Source organism: Anser cygnoides, chromosome 29 (genome assembly GCF_040182565.1).
Source record: "Anser cygnoides isolate HZ-2024a breed goose chromosome 29, Taihu_goose_T2T_genome, whole genome shotgun sequence".
Classification (NCBI taxonomy): domain Eukaryota; kingdom Metazoa; phylum Chordata; class Aves; order Anseriformes; family Anatidae; genus Anser; species Anser cygnoides.
The window spans coordinates 1,820,852-1,835,253 of record NC_089901.1 but is presented as its reverse complement, the minus strand read 5'-3'; the positions used below and the strand labels follow the sequence as shown (position 1 = coordinate 1,835,253).

General features: G+C 67.5%; 1 protein-coding gene across 1 annotated transcript; it reads left to right on the top strand.

The window, feature by feature from the left end:
• Positions 1–4,026: 4,026 nt before the first annotated feature.
• Positions 4,027–14,399, top strand: SRPK3 (SRSF protein kinase 3). The gene is given in 17 exon segments (XM_066984571.1): positions 4,027–4,101; positions 4,218–4,326; positions 4,428–4,515; positions 4,619–4,706; positions 4,801–4,907; positions 7,672–7,827; positions 7,910–7,935; positions 10,669–10,727; positions 11,472–11,510; positions 11,513–11,559; positions 11,661–11,733; positions 11,736–11,767; positions 12,642–12,687; positions 12,690–12,710; positions 12,940–12,994; positions 12,996–13,030; positions 13,613–14,399. Coding segments are annotated over 17 exon segments (1,233 nt in total). The 5' UTR covers positions 4,027–4,034; the 3' UTR covers positions 13,798–14,399.
• The last annotated feature ends 3 nt before the right edge of the window (positions 14,400–14,402 follow it).

The following is a 14,402-nucleotide window of genomic DNA, read 5'->3' as shown; positions in this document are numbered from 1 at the left end:
AGCACCCCGTTATTAAACTGATGCCCAGCACCCGCTGGCCCCTGCTTTTAATGGGGGGGGGGGCACCCCAAGACCCCCCCCCCAGCCACCAGGGAAGGCCCCAAAGATTTGGGGGGGGGGAGGGGGACTCGGCGCCGTTTTGGGGGGAAACCGGGGCGTTTTGGGGCTGATTTGGGGTCGGGCTTTGCGGCGTTTTGGGGGGAAAGCGGGGCCTTTTGGGGGTGAAGCTTGGCGGCGTTTTGGGGTGGCTCCGTGTCTTTTTTAGGGTTGGTTTGGGGGGGTTCAGCTTCCCCCCCCCCCCCCGGTTTTGGGGGGCTCCGTGTCCTTTTGGGGCAGTTTTTGGGGTCAGGTTTTGAGATTTTGGGGGGCTCCGTGTCCTTTTGGGGCAGTTTTTGGGGTCAGGCCTTGTGACGTTTTGGGGCCGTTTTGGCGTCAGGCTTTTTGATGTTTTTTTGGGGGGCTCCATGTCCTTTTGGGGCCGTTTTTGGGGTCAGGCTTTGAGATTTTGGGGGGAGCACCGTGTCCTTTTAGGGCACTTTTTCGGGTCAGGCTTTGGGACATTTTGGGGCCGTTTGGGGGGGGGTCAGGCTTTGTGATGTTTTTGGGGGGCTCCGTGCTCTTTTAGGGCAGTTTTTGGGGTCAGGCCTTGTGGTGTTTTGGCGTCAGGCTTTGTGATGTCTTTTGGGGGGCTCCGTGTCCTTTTGGGGCCGTTTTGGGGTCAGGCCTTGAGATTTTGGGGGGAGCACCGTGTCCTTTTGGGGCAGTTTTTGGGATCAGGTTTTTGTGACATTTTTGGGGGGGCTCCGTGTCCTTTTAGGGCAGTTCTTGGGGTCAGGCCTTGTGGTGTTTTGGGGCTGTTTTGGGGGTCAGGCTTTGTGATGTTTTTTGGGGGGGCTCCACGCCCTTTTCGGGCTGTTTTTGGGGTCAGGTTTCGTGACGTTTTTGGGGAGCACCGTGTCCTTTTAGGGCTGTTTTGGGGTCGGGCTTTGTGACATTTTGGGGCAGTTTTTGGGGTCAGGCCCTGTGACGTTTTTGGGGAGCACCGTGTCCTTTTAGGGCTGTTTTGGGGTCGGGCTTTGTGACATTTTGGGGCAGTTTTTGGGGTCAGGCCCTGTGACGTTTTGGGGGCTCCGTGTCCTTTTCGGGCTGTTTTTGGGGTCAGGTTTCGTGACGTTTTTGGGGAGCACCGTGTCCTTTTAGGGCTGTTTTGGGGTCAGGCCCTGTGACGTTTTGGGGGAGCACCATGTCCTTTTAGGGCTGTTTTTGGGGTCAGGCTCTGTGACGTTTTGGGGGAGCACCATGTCCTTTTAGGGCTGTTTTGGGGGTCAGGCCCTGTGACGTTTTGGGGGCTCCGTGTCCTTTTAGGGCTGTTTTTGGGGTCAGGCCCTGTGACGTTTTGGGGGAGCACCATGTCCTTTTAGGGCTGTTTTGGGGGTCAGGCCCTGTGACGTTTTGGGGGCTCCGTGTCCTTTTAGGGCTGTTTTTGGGGTCAGGCCCTGTGACGTTTTGGGGGAGCACCATGTCCTTTTAGGGCTGTTTTTGGGGTCAGGCCCTGTGACGTTTTGGGGGAGCACCATGTCCTTTTAGGGCTGTTTTTGGGGTCAGGCTCTGTGACGTTTTGGGGGAGCACCATGTCCTTTTAGGGCTGTTTTGGGGTCAGGCCCTGTGACGTTTTGGGGGCTCCGTGTCCTTTTAGGGCTGTTTTTGGGGTCAGGCCCTGTGACGTTTTGGGGGAGCACCATGTCCTTTTAGGGCTGTTTTGGGGGTCAGGCCCTGTGACGTTTTGGGGGAGCACCATGTCCTTTTAGGGCTGTTTTTGGGGTCAGGCCCTGTGACGTTTTGGGGGAGCACCATGTCCTTTTAGGGCTGTTTTGGGGTCAGGCTTTGTGACATTTTGGGGCAGTTTTTGGGGTCAGGCTCCGTGACGTTTTTGGGGAGCACCGTGTCCTTTTAGGGCTGTTTTGGGGGTCAGGCCCTGTGACGTTTTGGGGAGCACCGTGTCCTTTTCGGGCTGTTTTGGGGTCAGGCCCTGTGACGTTTCTGGGGAGCACCACGTCCCTTTTCGGGCGCTTTGTGCCCTTTCGGGGCCGTTTTTGGGGCCCCGGGGCCGGTTTCAGGCTTTGGGGCCCCCCGCAGGCCCCGGTAGCGCCCTGCGGTTGCCACGGCAACGGGTCGCGGGCCGATGACGTAGGCGGGTCACGCGGGGACGCGAGCAGGGGAGGCGGGCGCTAGGACCCCGGCGGCGCCGTCTCCATAGCAACGGGGCGCGCGTGGGCGGGGCTACGCCGCGTGGGCGGGGTCTAACACCGAGTGGGCGGGGCTTAAAGCCTCGTGGGCGTGGCTTGAGACGAGAGGGCGTGGCTAGCGCTAGTGGGCGGGAACGGGCTTCGAGCGGAGCTCTCCCATTGGCTCCCCGGCGGGCCGCGGCCGCCTGTCGCCCCGCCCCTTTCGCGAGGGGAGGGGGGCGCGGCGCATGCGCAGGGCGGCGGCGCGCGGCATGGAGCTGCGCGGGGGGGCGGCGGCGGGCGCGAGGAGCGGTGAGGGGGGGCGGGGGGGAGGGGAGGGGGGAAATGGGGGGCGGGGGGGGAGGGGAGGGGGGAAATGGGGGGCGGGGGGGGAATTGGGGGGTTTGGGGGGTGGGGGCCTGGGGGGGGGGGGGGTTGGGGGGGGTTATGAGGGGAATTTGGGGGTCATGGGGGGGGTCTTGGGGGGGTTTGGGGGCCGGGGGGGGTCTTGGGGGGTTCTGGGGGGGTCGTGAGGGGAATTTGGGGGGGCCTGGGGTTGGGGGGGTCCCGGGGGGTCGTGAGGGGAATTTGGGGGTCCTGGGGGGGGTCTTGGGGGGGTCCTGGGGCTGGGGGGGGGCTGTGGGGGGGTCCTGGGGGGGTCGTGAGGGGAATTTGGGGGTCCTCGGGGGGGTCTTGGGGGGTCCTGGGGCTGGGGGGGAGTCTGGGGGGGGGTCCTGGGGGGGTCGTGAGGGGAATTTGGGGGGGCCTGGGGCTGGGGGGGTCCCGGGGGTCCTTGGGGGGTCATGGGGGGAAATTGGGGGTCCTGGGGGGTCTTGGGGGGGTCTTGGGGCTGGGGGGCTGTGAGGAGAGAGGGGGGGTCCCAGGGGGGTTGGGGGGGTCTTTGGGGGGGGGGGGCACGAGGGGGGGGGTGGGGGTCTGGGGGTGGAGGGGGGGGCTGGGGGGGGGGTCCTGGGGGGGTTGTGAGGATCCTGGGGTCTGGGGGGGGTGGGAGGGGTCTGGGGGGGGGGGTGGTGGCGGATTTGGGGGGGGGGTCTTGGGGGGGGGGTCTTTGGCTCTGCCCCCCATAACCCCCCCCCCCCCAGACGCCGGCAAGAAGAAAAAAAGGCGCAAAAAGGACAAAAAGCGGCCGCCCCCCCCACGGTGAGGGCGGTGACCCCCCGGGGGGGGGGGCACCCAGCGGGGGGGGGGGGGCACCCTTTTTTTTTGGGGGGGGGGGGGGGGGCACGTTCCCTGCCCGCCCCTCCCCCTCCCCGGGCTATTTTTAACCCCGCGCTGCCCGCGGCCCTGAGGTCATTTCTATTTTTGGGGGGGGGGGCGCGTCTGTCCGCCCCACACCCCCCCCTTCATTTTTTTTTTGGGGGGGGGGGGCACTGGTGGGCCCCCCCCCTTTATGGGACCACCCCCCAAATTTCTTTTTTTTTGGGGGGGGGCAAAAACGGATTGAAAGGGGGGAGGCACGCGGGGCGGGGGGGGGTCTGGGGGGTCGTGAGGGGAATTTGGGGGGTCTGGGGTTGGGGGGTCCCGGGGGGGGGTCGTGAGGGGAAATTGGGGGTCCTGGGGGGGTCCTGGGGGGGTCCTGGGGCTGGGGGGCTGCGAGGAGAGGGGGGGGTCCCAGGGGGGGGTGGGGGGGGTCTTTGGGGGGGGGGGGGGCATGAGGGGAAATTGGGGGCTGGGGGTGGAGGGGGGGTGGGGGGGGGCAAACAAGGTGTGGGGGGGCACGGGGGGGTTCTAACGTGTGCTGCCCCCCCCCCCCCCCAAAAAAAAAGCCCCCCAGCCCCCCACCCGAAGATGCGGCCCCCCCCGCTGCTGGGCTCGGACGAGGGCGAGCAGGAAGACCCCCGGGACTACTGCAAAGGTAAAAGGGGGGGGGGGGGGAAACCTCGAGGGGGGGGAAAAAAAAACAGGGGGGGCACGTTCAGGTGGGGGGGTCCCAAGTGCCCCCCCCCCAAATTTTTTGCCCCCCCCCCCCAGGGGGTTATTACCCCGTGCGCATCGGGGACCTCTTCCACGGGCGCTACCACGTCGTGCGCAAGCTGGGCTGGGGCCACTTCTCCACCGTCTGGCTCTGCTGGGACCTCCGGTGGGTGGGTTTTTTTTTTGGGGGGGGGGGTCACACGGGGTGGGGGGGGGCTCCGAGGGACCCCCCAGTTTAAAATTTTTGCCCCCCCCCCCCCCCAAAAGGAGGAAGCGTTTCGTGGCGCTGAAGGTGGTGAAGAGCGCGCCGCAGTACACCGAGACGGCGCTGGACGAGATCAAGCTGCTGAAATGCGTGAGTCTGGGGGGGGCCAAAAAATACGGGCCCCCCCCCGGCTTTATAACACCCCCCATCCCGTAACGACCCCCCCCGCATTAAAATTGCCCCCCCCCCCAAGGTGAGGGACTCGGACCCCGGCGACCCGAAGCGGGAGAACGTCGTGCAGCTCATCGACGACTTCAGGATCGCGGGGGCCAACGGCGTCCGTATCCTTTTTTCCGGGGGGGGCCACCCCAAAAATGTGTGTCCCCCCCCCCAAAAAAAATGTACGGGGGTGTTCCTTGACCTGCCCCCCCGGAGACGTCTGCATGGTGCTGGAGGTGCTGGGCCCGCAGCTGCTGCGCTGGGTCGTCAAATCCAACTACCAGGGGCTGCCCCTGCCCTGCGTCAAGAGCATCGTCAGACAGGCACGGGGGGGCGCGGGGGGGGAAACCCACCCCGACCCCCCCCAAAATCCTCCGCCCCCCCCAAAACCCTCACCCCCCCCCCAAAATCCTCCGCCCCCCCCCCCATGATTTATCGCCCCCCCAAAATCCTCCAAACCCCCCAAAATCCTCCACACCCCCCATAATCCTCCGCTCCCCCCCAAATTCTCCCTCCCCCCCCCAAAATTGTCCCCCCCCCCCCAAAAATTCTCCTCCGCCCCCCCAAAATCCTCCGTGCCCCACACCAAAATTATTCTTTGTCCACCCCCCCCCAGAATTCTCCGCCCCCCCCAAAATTCTCCGACCCCCCCATAATTTATCACCCCCCCAAATTCTCCCTCCCCCCCCCCCCAAAATTGTCCCCCCCCAAAATTCTCCCCCGCCCCCCCAAAATTATTCTTTGTCCGCCCCCCAAAATTATTCTCCCCCCCAGGAATTCTCCGCCCCCCCATAATTTATCACCCCCCCAAAATCCTCTGCCCCCCCCCCAAAATTCCCCTCCGCCCCCCCAAAATTCTCCCTCCCCCCCCAAAATTGTCCCCCCCCAAATTCTCCTCCACCCCCCCCCCAAAATTATTCTCCCCCCAGAATTCTCCACCCCCAAAATTCTCTGGCCCCCCCAAAACCCCCTCCGCCCCCCCCCCCCCAAAATCCTCCGCCCCCCCCCATAATTTATCACCCCCCCATAATCCTCCGCCCCCCCCCAAAATTCTCCGCCGCCCCCCATAATTTATCACCCCCCCAAAATCCTCTGCCCCCCCCACATTCCCCTCCGCCCCCCCAAAATTCTCCCTCCCCCCCAAAATTGTCCCCCCCCAAAATTCTCCTCCGCCCCCAAAATCCTCTGCCCCCCCCAAATTATTCTTTGTCCCCCCCCCAAATTCTCCACCTCCCCCAAATTCTGTGGCCCCCCCCAAAATTCTCCACCCCCCCCATAATTTATCACCCCCCCAAAATCCTCTGCCCCCCCCAAAATTCCCCTCCGCCCCCAAAATTCTCCCTCCCCCCCCCAAAATTGTCCCCCTCCAAATTTCTCCTCCGCCCCCCCCCAAAATTATTCTTTGTCCGCCCCCCCAAAATTATTCTCCCCCCTCATAATTTATCACCCCCCCCAAATCCTCTGCCCCCCCCCCCAAAATTCTCCCTCCCCCCCCCAAAATTGTCCCCCCCCAAATTCTCCTCCACCCCCCCCCAAAATTATTCTCCCCCCCCCTCTCTCCCCCCAGAATTCTCCACCCCACCCAAATTCTCTGGCCCCCCCCAAAACCCTCCGCCCCCCCCCAAAATCCTCTGCCCCCCCCCCCAAAATTCCCCTCCGCCCACCCCCAAAATTCTCCCCCCCCCCCCCATAATCTTCTGCCCCCCCCCCAAATCCTCCGCACCCCCCCCCCCCCAAAATTCTCCTACACCCCCCCCCCCGTGCTCCTGGGACCCCCCCCGGCCCTGCCCAGACCCCAGGGACCCCCCCCCCCCCGGGACCCCAAATGCCCCCCCCCCCCAAAATCCCCACGGGGACCCCAAAATCCTGACAGGGCCCCCCAGGGCCCCAAAACCCCCTGGGGACCCCCCAGGGACCCCCATAGGGCCCCCCCCCGTTTTTAGGGCACCCCCCCAGGGTCTTGGGGTGCCCCCCCCCCCTGATTTTAGGGTGCCCCCCCTCTATTTTAGGCCCCCCCCAGGGTCTTGTTGCCCCCCCAGGGTCTTTGCTCACTTCCCCCAGGTCTCGTGCCACCTTCTCCGGGTCTCGGGGTGCCCCCCCCCTGATTTTAGGGTGCCCCCTAATTTTAGGTGCCCCCCTAATTTTAGGGTGCCCCCCCGATTTTAGCCCCCCCCCCGGTCTTGTGGCCCCCCTCCAGGGTCTTTGCTCACTTCCCCCACGTCTCGTGCCACCCCCTTGGGTCTCAGTGTGCGGCCCTGGGTCTTGGGGTGCCCCCATGATTTTAGGGTGCCCCCCCTAATTTTAGGTGCCCCCCCCCTAATTTTAGGGTGCCCCCCCGATTTTAGGCCCCCCCCCGGGTATTGTGGCCCCCCCCCGGGGTCTTTGCTCACTTCCCCACGTCTCGTGCCACCCTCTCCGGGTCTCGGGGTGCGCCCCCAGGTCTTGGGGTGCCCCCATGATTTTAGGGTGCCCCCCTAATTTTAGGTGCCCCCCTAATTTTAGGGTGCCCCCCCTCTATTTTAGGGGCCCCCCGGGTCTTGTGGCCCCCCCCCAGGGTCTTTGCTCACTTCCCCCACGTCTCGTGCCACCCTCTCCGGGTCTCGGGGTGCCCCCCTGGGTCTTGGGGTGCCCCCCCATGATTTTAGGGTGCCCCCCTGATTTTAGGGTGCCCCCCTGATTTTAGGGTGCCCCCCTAATTTTTAGGGTGCCCCCGGATTTTAGGGCCCCCCGGGTCTTGTGCCCCCCCCCAGGGTCTTTGCTCACTTCCCCCACGTCTCGTGCCACCCCCTTGGGTCTCCGTGTGCGCCCCTGGGTCTTGGGGTGCCCCCATGATTTTAGGGTGCCCCCCCCTAATTTTAGGTGCCCCCCTAATTTTAGGTGCCCCCTAATTTTAGGCCCCCCCTTATTTTAGGCCCCCCCCCGGGTCTTGTGCCCCCCCCCAGGGTCTTTGCTCACTTCCCCCACGCCTCGTGCCACCCTCTCCGGGTCTCGGGGTGCGCCCCCTGGGGGTCTTGCCCCCCCCCCCCCCAGTTTTGTGGGCCCCCCCCCAATTTATGGCCCCCCCCCCAAATTTTCCGCCCCCCGCAGGTGCTGGAGGGCCTGGACTACCTGCACACCAAGTGCAAGATCATCCACACCGACATCAAGCCCGAGAACGTGCTGCTGCGCCTGGGCGACGCCTGCGTGCGGCGCCTGGCGGCCGAGGCGGCGCGCTGGGCACGGGGGGGGCCCCCCGCAGCGCAGGTAACCCCCCCCCTCCCCGAACCCCAAAACCCCCTCCTTAAGCTTTGGGGGGGTCCTTATTGACCCCCCCCTCCTCAAACAGTCAGCTCGGCGCCCCAGGACGGCCCCGTGAGTGCGCCCCCCCCCCCCTCCTCGCTCGGCTCCTGAGCCCCCGCGTGGGTGTGTGACCCCCCCCCCTGCGTGACCCCAAATCATTTTTGGGACCCCCCCGCCCCCCCCCGAGCTGGTACCAGTGTGTGTCCCCCCCCCCCAAAAAACTGGGCCCAGGAGGAGCTGAGCCGGGCCCAGCGGCGGCGGCGGCGGCGGAGGCAGCGGCGGCTCCTGGCGCAGCGGCTGCGGGACCTGGAGGGGCTGCAGGAGAGGGGGGGGACGCGGGGACACCCCCGGAGACGGTCAGCGGGGGGGGGGGGGGGAAGGGAAAGGGAACCCCTATCCCCGGGGGGGGGGGGGTTGAAAGGGGCCTGGGGGGGTTGGGGTGCTTAGAGCAGGGGAAATAGGGGGGGGTTGGGGGGTTTGAGGGTTAGGGCTCCTGGGGGGATTTGGGGGGTTGGGGGGCCTGGGGGGGTCTGGGGGCGCTTAGGGGGAAATATGGGGGGGGTTGGGGGCTCCTGGGGGGGGATCTGGGGGGGGGGTTTGGGGGGCTCCTGGGTGGATTTGGGGGGGGGTTGGGGGGGGGGCCTGGGGAGGTTTGGGGCTGCTTAGGGGGGAACATACGGGGGGTTGGGGGGGATTTGGGGGGGCTGAGAGGGGCCTGGGGGTCTGGGGGGGCGCTTAGGGGGAAATATGGGGGGGGTTGGGGGGGGGTTGGGGGGCTCCTGGGGGATTTGGGGGGTTGGGGGGGCCTGGGGGGGTTTGGGGGGTGCTTAGGGGGGGAAATATGGGGGGTTTGGGGGGGGGGTTTGGGGGGGATTTGGGGGGGTTGGAGGGGGCCTGGGGGGGTTTGGGGAGGTTTGGGGAGGTTTGGGGGAAATATGGGGGTTGGGGGGGGGGTTGGGGGGGCTCCTGGGGGAATTTGGGGGGTTGGGGGCTCCTGGGGGGGCTTGGGGGGGGTTTGGGGGGCTACTGGGGGGATTTGGGGGGGGGGGGGGGTTGGGGGTCAGAGGGGTGGGGGGGAAGGGGAAAGGGCCCCCCCACCCCCGGGGGGGGTTGGGGGGCCTGGGGGGTTTGGGGACGCTTAGGGGGAAATACGGGGGGTTTGGGGGGGGGTTGGGGGGCTCCTGGGGGGATTTGGGGGGGGTTGGGGGGGCCTGGGGGGGTTTGGGGGTGCTTAGGGGGAATATAGGGGGTTGGGGGGGGGGGGGGGGTTGGGGGGGGGATTTGGGGGGTTGGGGGGGGGCCTGGGGGGGTCTGGGGGCGCTTAGGGGGGGTTTGGGGGGGGGTTTGGGGGGGGCTCCTGGGGGGATTTGGGTAAATATGGGGGGTTTGGGGGATTTGGGGGCTCCTGGGGGGATTTGGGGGGGGGGGTTGGGGGGTCAGAGGGGTCGGGGGGGGGGAGGGGAAAGGGCCCCCCTACCCCCGGGGGGGGGGGGGGGGGGGGCGGGGGGTTTGGGGGGGAGGCTTGGGGGGAAATTTGGGGGGTTGGGGGGGGGGGGGTTTGGGGGGCCTGGGGGGTTTGGGGGCTCCTGGGGGGTTTGGGGGGGGGGGGGGGGGGGGTTTGGGGGGTCAGAGGGGTGGGGGGGAAGGGGGGGCCCCCTACCCCCGGGGGGGGGGGGTTGGGGGGGGGCCTGGGGGGGGTTTGGGGGTGCTTAGGGGGGAAATATGGGGGGTTGGGGGGGGGGGATTTGGGGGGGGTTGGGGGGGGCCTGGGGGGGTCTGGGGGGGGGGGGCTTTGGGGGTCAGAGGGGTGGGGGGGGGGGGAAGGGGGGGGGAAGGGGAAAGGGGCCCCCTATCCCCGGGGGGGGGGTTGGGGGGGGGGCTGGGGGGGGGGGTTTGGGGGGGGGATTTGGGGGGAAATAGGGGGTTGGGGGGGGGTTGGGGGGCTCCTGGGGGGATTTGGGGGTTGGAGGGGGGCCTGGGGGGGTTGGGGGTGCTTAGGGGGGAAATACGGGGGGCTGGGGGGTTTGGGGGCTCCTGGGGGAGCGTGGGGGGCTTAGGGGGGATTTGGGGGGATTTACGGAGGGTTTAGGGGGAATTTGGGGGATTTATGGGGGTTTGGGGGAGTTTGGGGGGGTTCCGGGGGGATTTGGGGGATTTATGGGGGTCTCTGGGGGAATTTGGGAGATTTATGGGGGGCTTGGGGGGCATTTGGGGGATTTATGGGGGTTTGGGGGCATTTGGGGGAGTTTTGGGGGTTCTGCGGGGATTTGGGGGATTTATAGGGGTCTCTGGGGGAATTTGGGAGATTTATGGGGGGCATTTGGGGGATTTAGGGGGGGTTTGGAGAGGATTTGTGGGAGCTTTGGGGGGCTTCTGGGGGGATTTAGGGGGGTTTGGGGGGATTTGGGGGGATTTATGGGGGTCTCGGGGGGGATTTAGGGGATTTGGGGGGGGATTTAGGGGATTTATGGGGGGCTTTAGGGGATTTATGGGGGTCTCTGTGGGAGTTTGGGGGGATCTGGGGGGGGCTCCTAGGGGAATCTGGGAGGATTTTGGGGCGAAAGGGAGCAGATTTGGGACGGGGTGGGGGGTGCGGGTTATTTTGGGGGGGGGGGAGAGGCCCGGGGTCTCAGCAGCCCCTCCTCCCGCAGAGACGCCCCCCGGAGGCCGAGGAGGGGGGGCAGCCCCCCAGCGGCGCCTCCTCCTCGGGGGTGCACACCCTGCCCGCGGGGGGGTCGGGGGGCTCCTCCTCCTCCTCCTCCTCGGGGGGGCGGCGGCGGCTGTGCCCCCCCCGGCGCCCCCCAGCCCCAGCTCGGCCTCGGACTCGCTGCTCACCCCCACCTCCAGCTCCCTCATCTCGGGGGGTCGGAGGGGGCCCCCCGCCCCTCGGTGAGTCGGGGGGGGGGGGCAAATTGGGGTGCTGGGGGGGTAATTGGGGGGTTGGGGGGTAATTGGGGTGCTGGGGTGGTAATTGGGGTGCTGGGGGGGGAAATGGGGGGTTGGGGGGGGTAATTGGGGTGCTGGGGGGGTAATTGGGGGTTGGGGGGGGTAATTGGGGTGCTGGGGGGTAATTGGGGTGCTGGGGGGGTAATTGGGGGTTTGGGGGGGGCAGTTGGGGTGCTGGGGGGCAGTTGGGGGGTTTGGGGGGCAGTTGGGGGCCTTGGGGGGGGCAATTGGGGGTTTGGGGGGCAGTTGGGGGTCTTGGGGGGCAATTGGGGTGCTGGGGGGCAATTGGGGGTCTTGGGGGGGCCATTGGGGGTCTTGGGGAGGGGGCAATTGGGGTGCTGGGGGGGCAAATTGGGGTGCTGGGGGGGGTAATTGGGGTGCTGGGGGGGGGAAATGGGGGTCTTGGGGGGGCCATTGGGGGTCTTGGGGGGGCCATTGGGGGTCTTGGGGGGGCAAATGGGGTGCTGGGGGGCAATTTTGGTCCTGGGGGAGTTTGGGGGGGCAATTGGGATGCTGGGGGGCATTTTGGGGGTCCCTGAGGATTAATTGGTGGTTTTGGGGGGTGCTGGGGACACTTTAATGTTGGGGGGGGGGGGGGTCAAGGGGGGTATCGGGGCGTCCCCCCCCCCCCGACGCCCCCACTGTCCCCCCCCCCAGGTGAGGGGTGCCGGGGGGTGAGAACCCCCTGGACCCCCGCTGCGCCCCCGGCTGCGCGTGAAGATCGCCGACCTGGGCAACGGCTGCTGGGTGGTGAGTGGGGGGGGGGGGGGGGTCGGGGGGGCGTTTTGGGGTGAAAAGGGGCGGATTTGGGGTCGCCGGGGGGTGTCACACAGCATTTCCCCCCCCCCCAGCACCGGCACTTCACCGAGGACATCCAGACGCGGCAGTACCGGGCCCTGGAGGTGCTGCTGGGGGCGGGGTACGGCCCCCCGCCGACATCTGGAGCACGGCCTGCATGGTGAGGGGCCTGCCCCATAGCGCGCCCCATAGCGTGCCCCACAGCCTGCCCCACAGCGTGCCTCATAATACGCCCCACATCCTGCCCCATAGCCTACCCCAAGGTCTGCCGCACAGCGTGCCCCACGTCCTGCCCCATAGCGCATCCCATAGCGTGCCCCATAGAGCGCCCCACAGCCCTGCCCCACAGCCTACCCCATAGCATGCCCCACGGCCTGCCCCACGGCCTGCCCCATAGCGCATCCCACATCCTGCCCCATAGTGTGCCCCACATCCTGCCCCCTAGCATGCCCCACAGTCTGCCCAACAGCCTGCCCCATAGCACACCCCATAGCGCACCCCACATCCTGCCCCATAGCATGCCCCACGTCCCGCCCCACAGCCTGCCCCACAGCCTGCCCCATAGCGTACCCCACAGCCTGCCCCATAGCGTGCCCCACAGCCTGCCCCATAGCGTGCCCCACAGCCTGCCCCATAGAGCGCCCCACAGCCTGCTCTACACCCTGCCCCATAGTGCACCCCACATCCTGCCCCACATCCTGCCCCATAGCGTGCCCCACATCCTACCCCATAGCGTGCCCCACAGCCTGCCCCATAGAGCGCCCCACATTCTGCCCCATGTCCTGCCCCATAGCGCACCCCACATCCTGCCCCACAGCCTGCCCCATAGCGTACCCCATGTCCTGCCCCAGAGCACCCCACATCCTGCCCCATAGCACACCCCACAGCCTGCCCCACGTTCTGCCCCATAGCGTACCCCACATCTTGCCCCACATCCTGCCCCACAGCGTGCCCCACATCCTGCCCCATAGCACACCCCACATCCTGCCCCACAGCGCGGCCCCCACCCCACAAACTCCCCCCCCCCCCCGCAGGCCTTCGAGCTGGCGACGGGCGACTACCTGTTTGAGCCCCACTCCGGGAGGACTACAGCCGGGACGAGGGTAGGCGGGGCTTAGCGGGAAGGGGGCGTGGCCTCCTAGGGGCGTGGCCTCCTAGGGGGCGTGGCCTCCTAGGGGGCGTGGCTTGGCGGGAGGGGCGTGGCCTCGAGGTAGGGGGCGGGGCTCTGTGGGAGGTGAGGGTGGTGGGCGGGGCTAGGAGGGGTGGGCGGGGCTAGGAGGGGTGGGCGTGGCTTGGAGAGGGGGCGTGGCCTGACTGGCCCCGCCCCCGCAGACCACATCGCCCACGTGATCGAGCTGCTGGGGGAGATCCCGCGGCACGTGGCGCTGGGGGCGCTACTCCCGCGAGTTCTTCAACCGCCGCGGTGAGGGCGGGGCCTAAAAGGGGCGGGGCCAAAGGGGGAGGGGCCGGGGGAGGGGCTACGGGGGTGGGAGGGGCTACGAGGGGGGAAGAGGTTGGGGGAGGGGCTGAGGGCAAGGGGAGGGGGGTTAAAGGGGGTGGGGAGGGGCTGGGGGCGGGGCTAAGGGTGGGTGGAGCTAATGGGGCGGGGTTTAAATGGGTGGGGCTGCGGGGGGCGGGGCTACAAGGGGGTGGGAGGGGCTACAGGGGGTGTAAACAGTGAGGGCAGGGCAAAGGGGGAGGGGCTAGGGGGTGAGGGGCGGGGCTAGAGGTGGGTGGAGCTAACGGTGGGCGTGGCTTAGGTGATGGGCGGGGCTTAGGTGGTGGGTGGAGCCACAAGGGGGCGGGGCTTAAATGGTGGGCGGGACTACGGGGGTGGGCGGGGCTGGCGGCAGGGGGTGTGGCTATGCAAATGGATCCCGGGCTGGGTGAATGGGGGGGGGTGGGCAGAGGTCAGGCGAAGGGGCGGAGCCTCGCGGGGAGGGGGCGTGTCCGGGCGGTAGGTGGGCGTGTCCCCCCCGCTGACCCCGCCCCCCCCCCCCCCCAGGGGAGCTGCGGCACATCCGGCACCTGCGGCCCTGGGGGCTGCGGGCGGTGCTGCAGGAGAAGTACGAGTGGCCCCGCGGCGCCGCCGCCGCCTTCGCCCGCTTCCTGCGCCCCATGCTGGCCTTCGAGCCCGCCCGGCGCGCCACCGCCGCCCAGTGCCTGCGCCACCCCTGGCTCCGCCCCTAGACACGCCCACAGCAGGCCACGCCCCCCGGGGCCACGCCCTCAGCAAGCTCCGCCCCCTCCCCCCCTCCTTCTATAGGAATGTGTGGCACAGCTGGGGGAGGGGGTTGTGGGGCGGGGTTTGTTAATGGGCGGGGCCAGAGGCTCCTCCTCCATGAGGCCACGCCCACAATAGGCCACGCCCCCTCCGGGCCACGCCCACAGCAAGCTCCGCCCCTCCCACTTCCTCCTATACGAATGTATCGTACAGCTGGGGGCGGGGTTTGTTAATGGGCGGGGTTCGTTAATGGGCGGGGCTAAATGCTCGTCTATGGGGCCACGCCCACAAGCAGAGGCTCCGCCCTAACAGGCCCCGCCCACAATAGGCCCCACCCACATCAGGCTCCGCCCCCCATTTCCTTCTAGCTAGGTGTGTGAATGAGTGCGTGGCACGGCTGGGGGCGGGGTTTATCAGGGGTGGTTTATTAAGGGGCGGGGCCACGCGCGCCTCAGGGAGGCCACGCCCACAATAGGCCACGCCCCTACGAGCCCAGGCCCGCCATAGGCCACGCCCCCTCCCGTTTCCCCCTATATATGTGTGTGAATAAAGGTGTGACACGGCTGGAGGC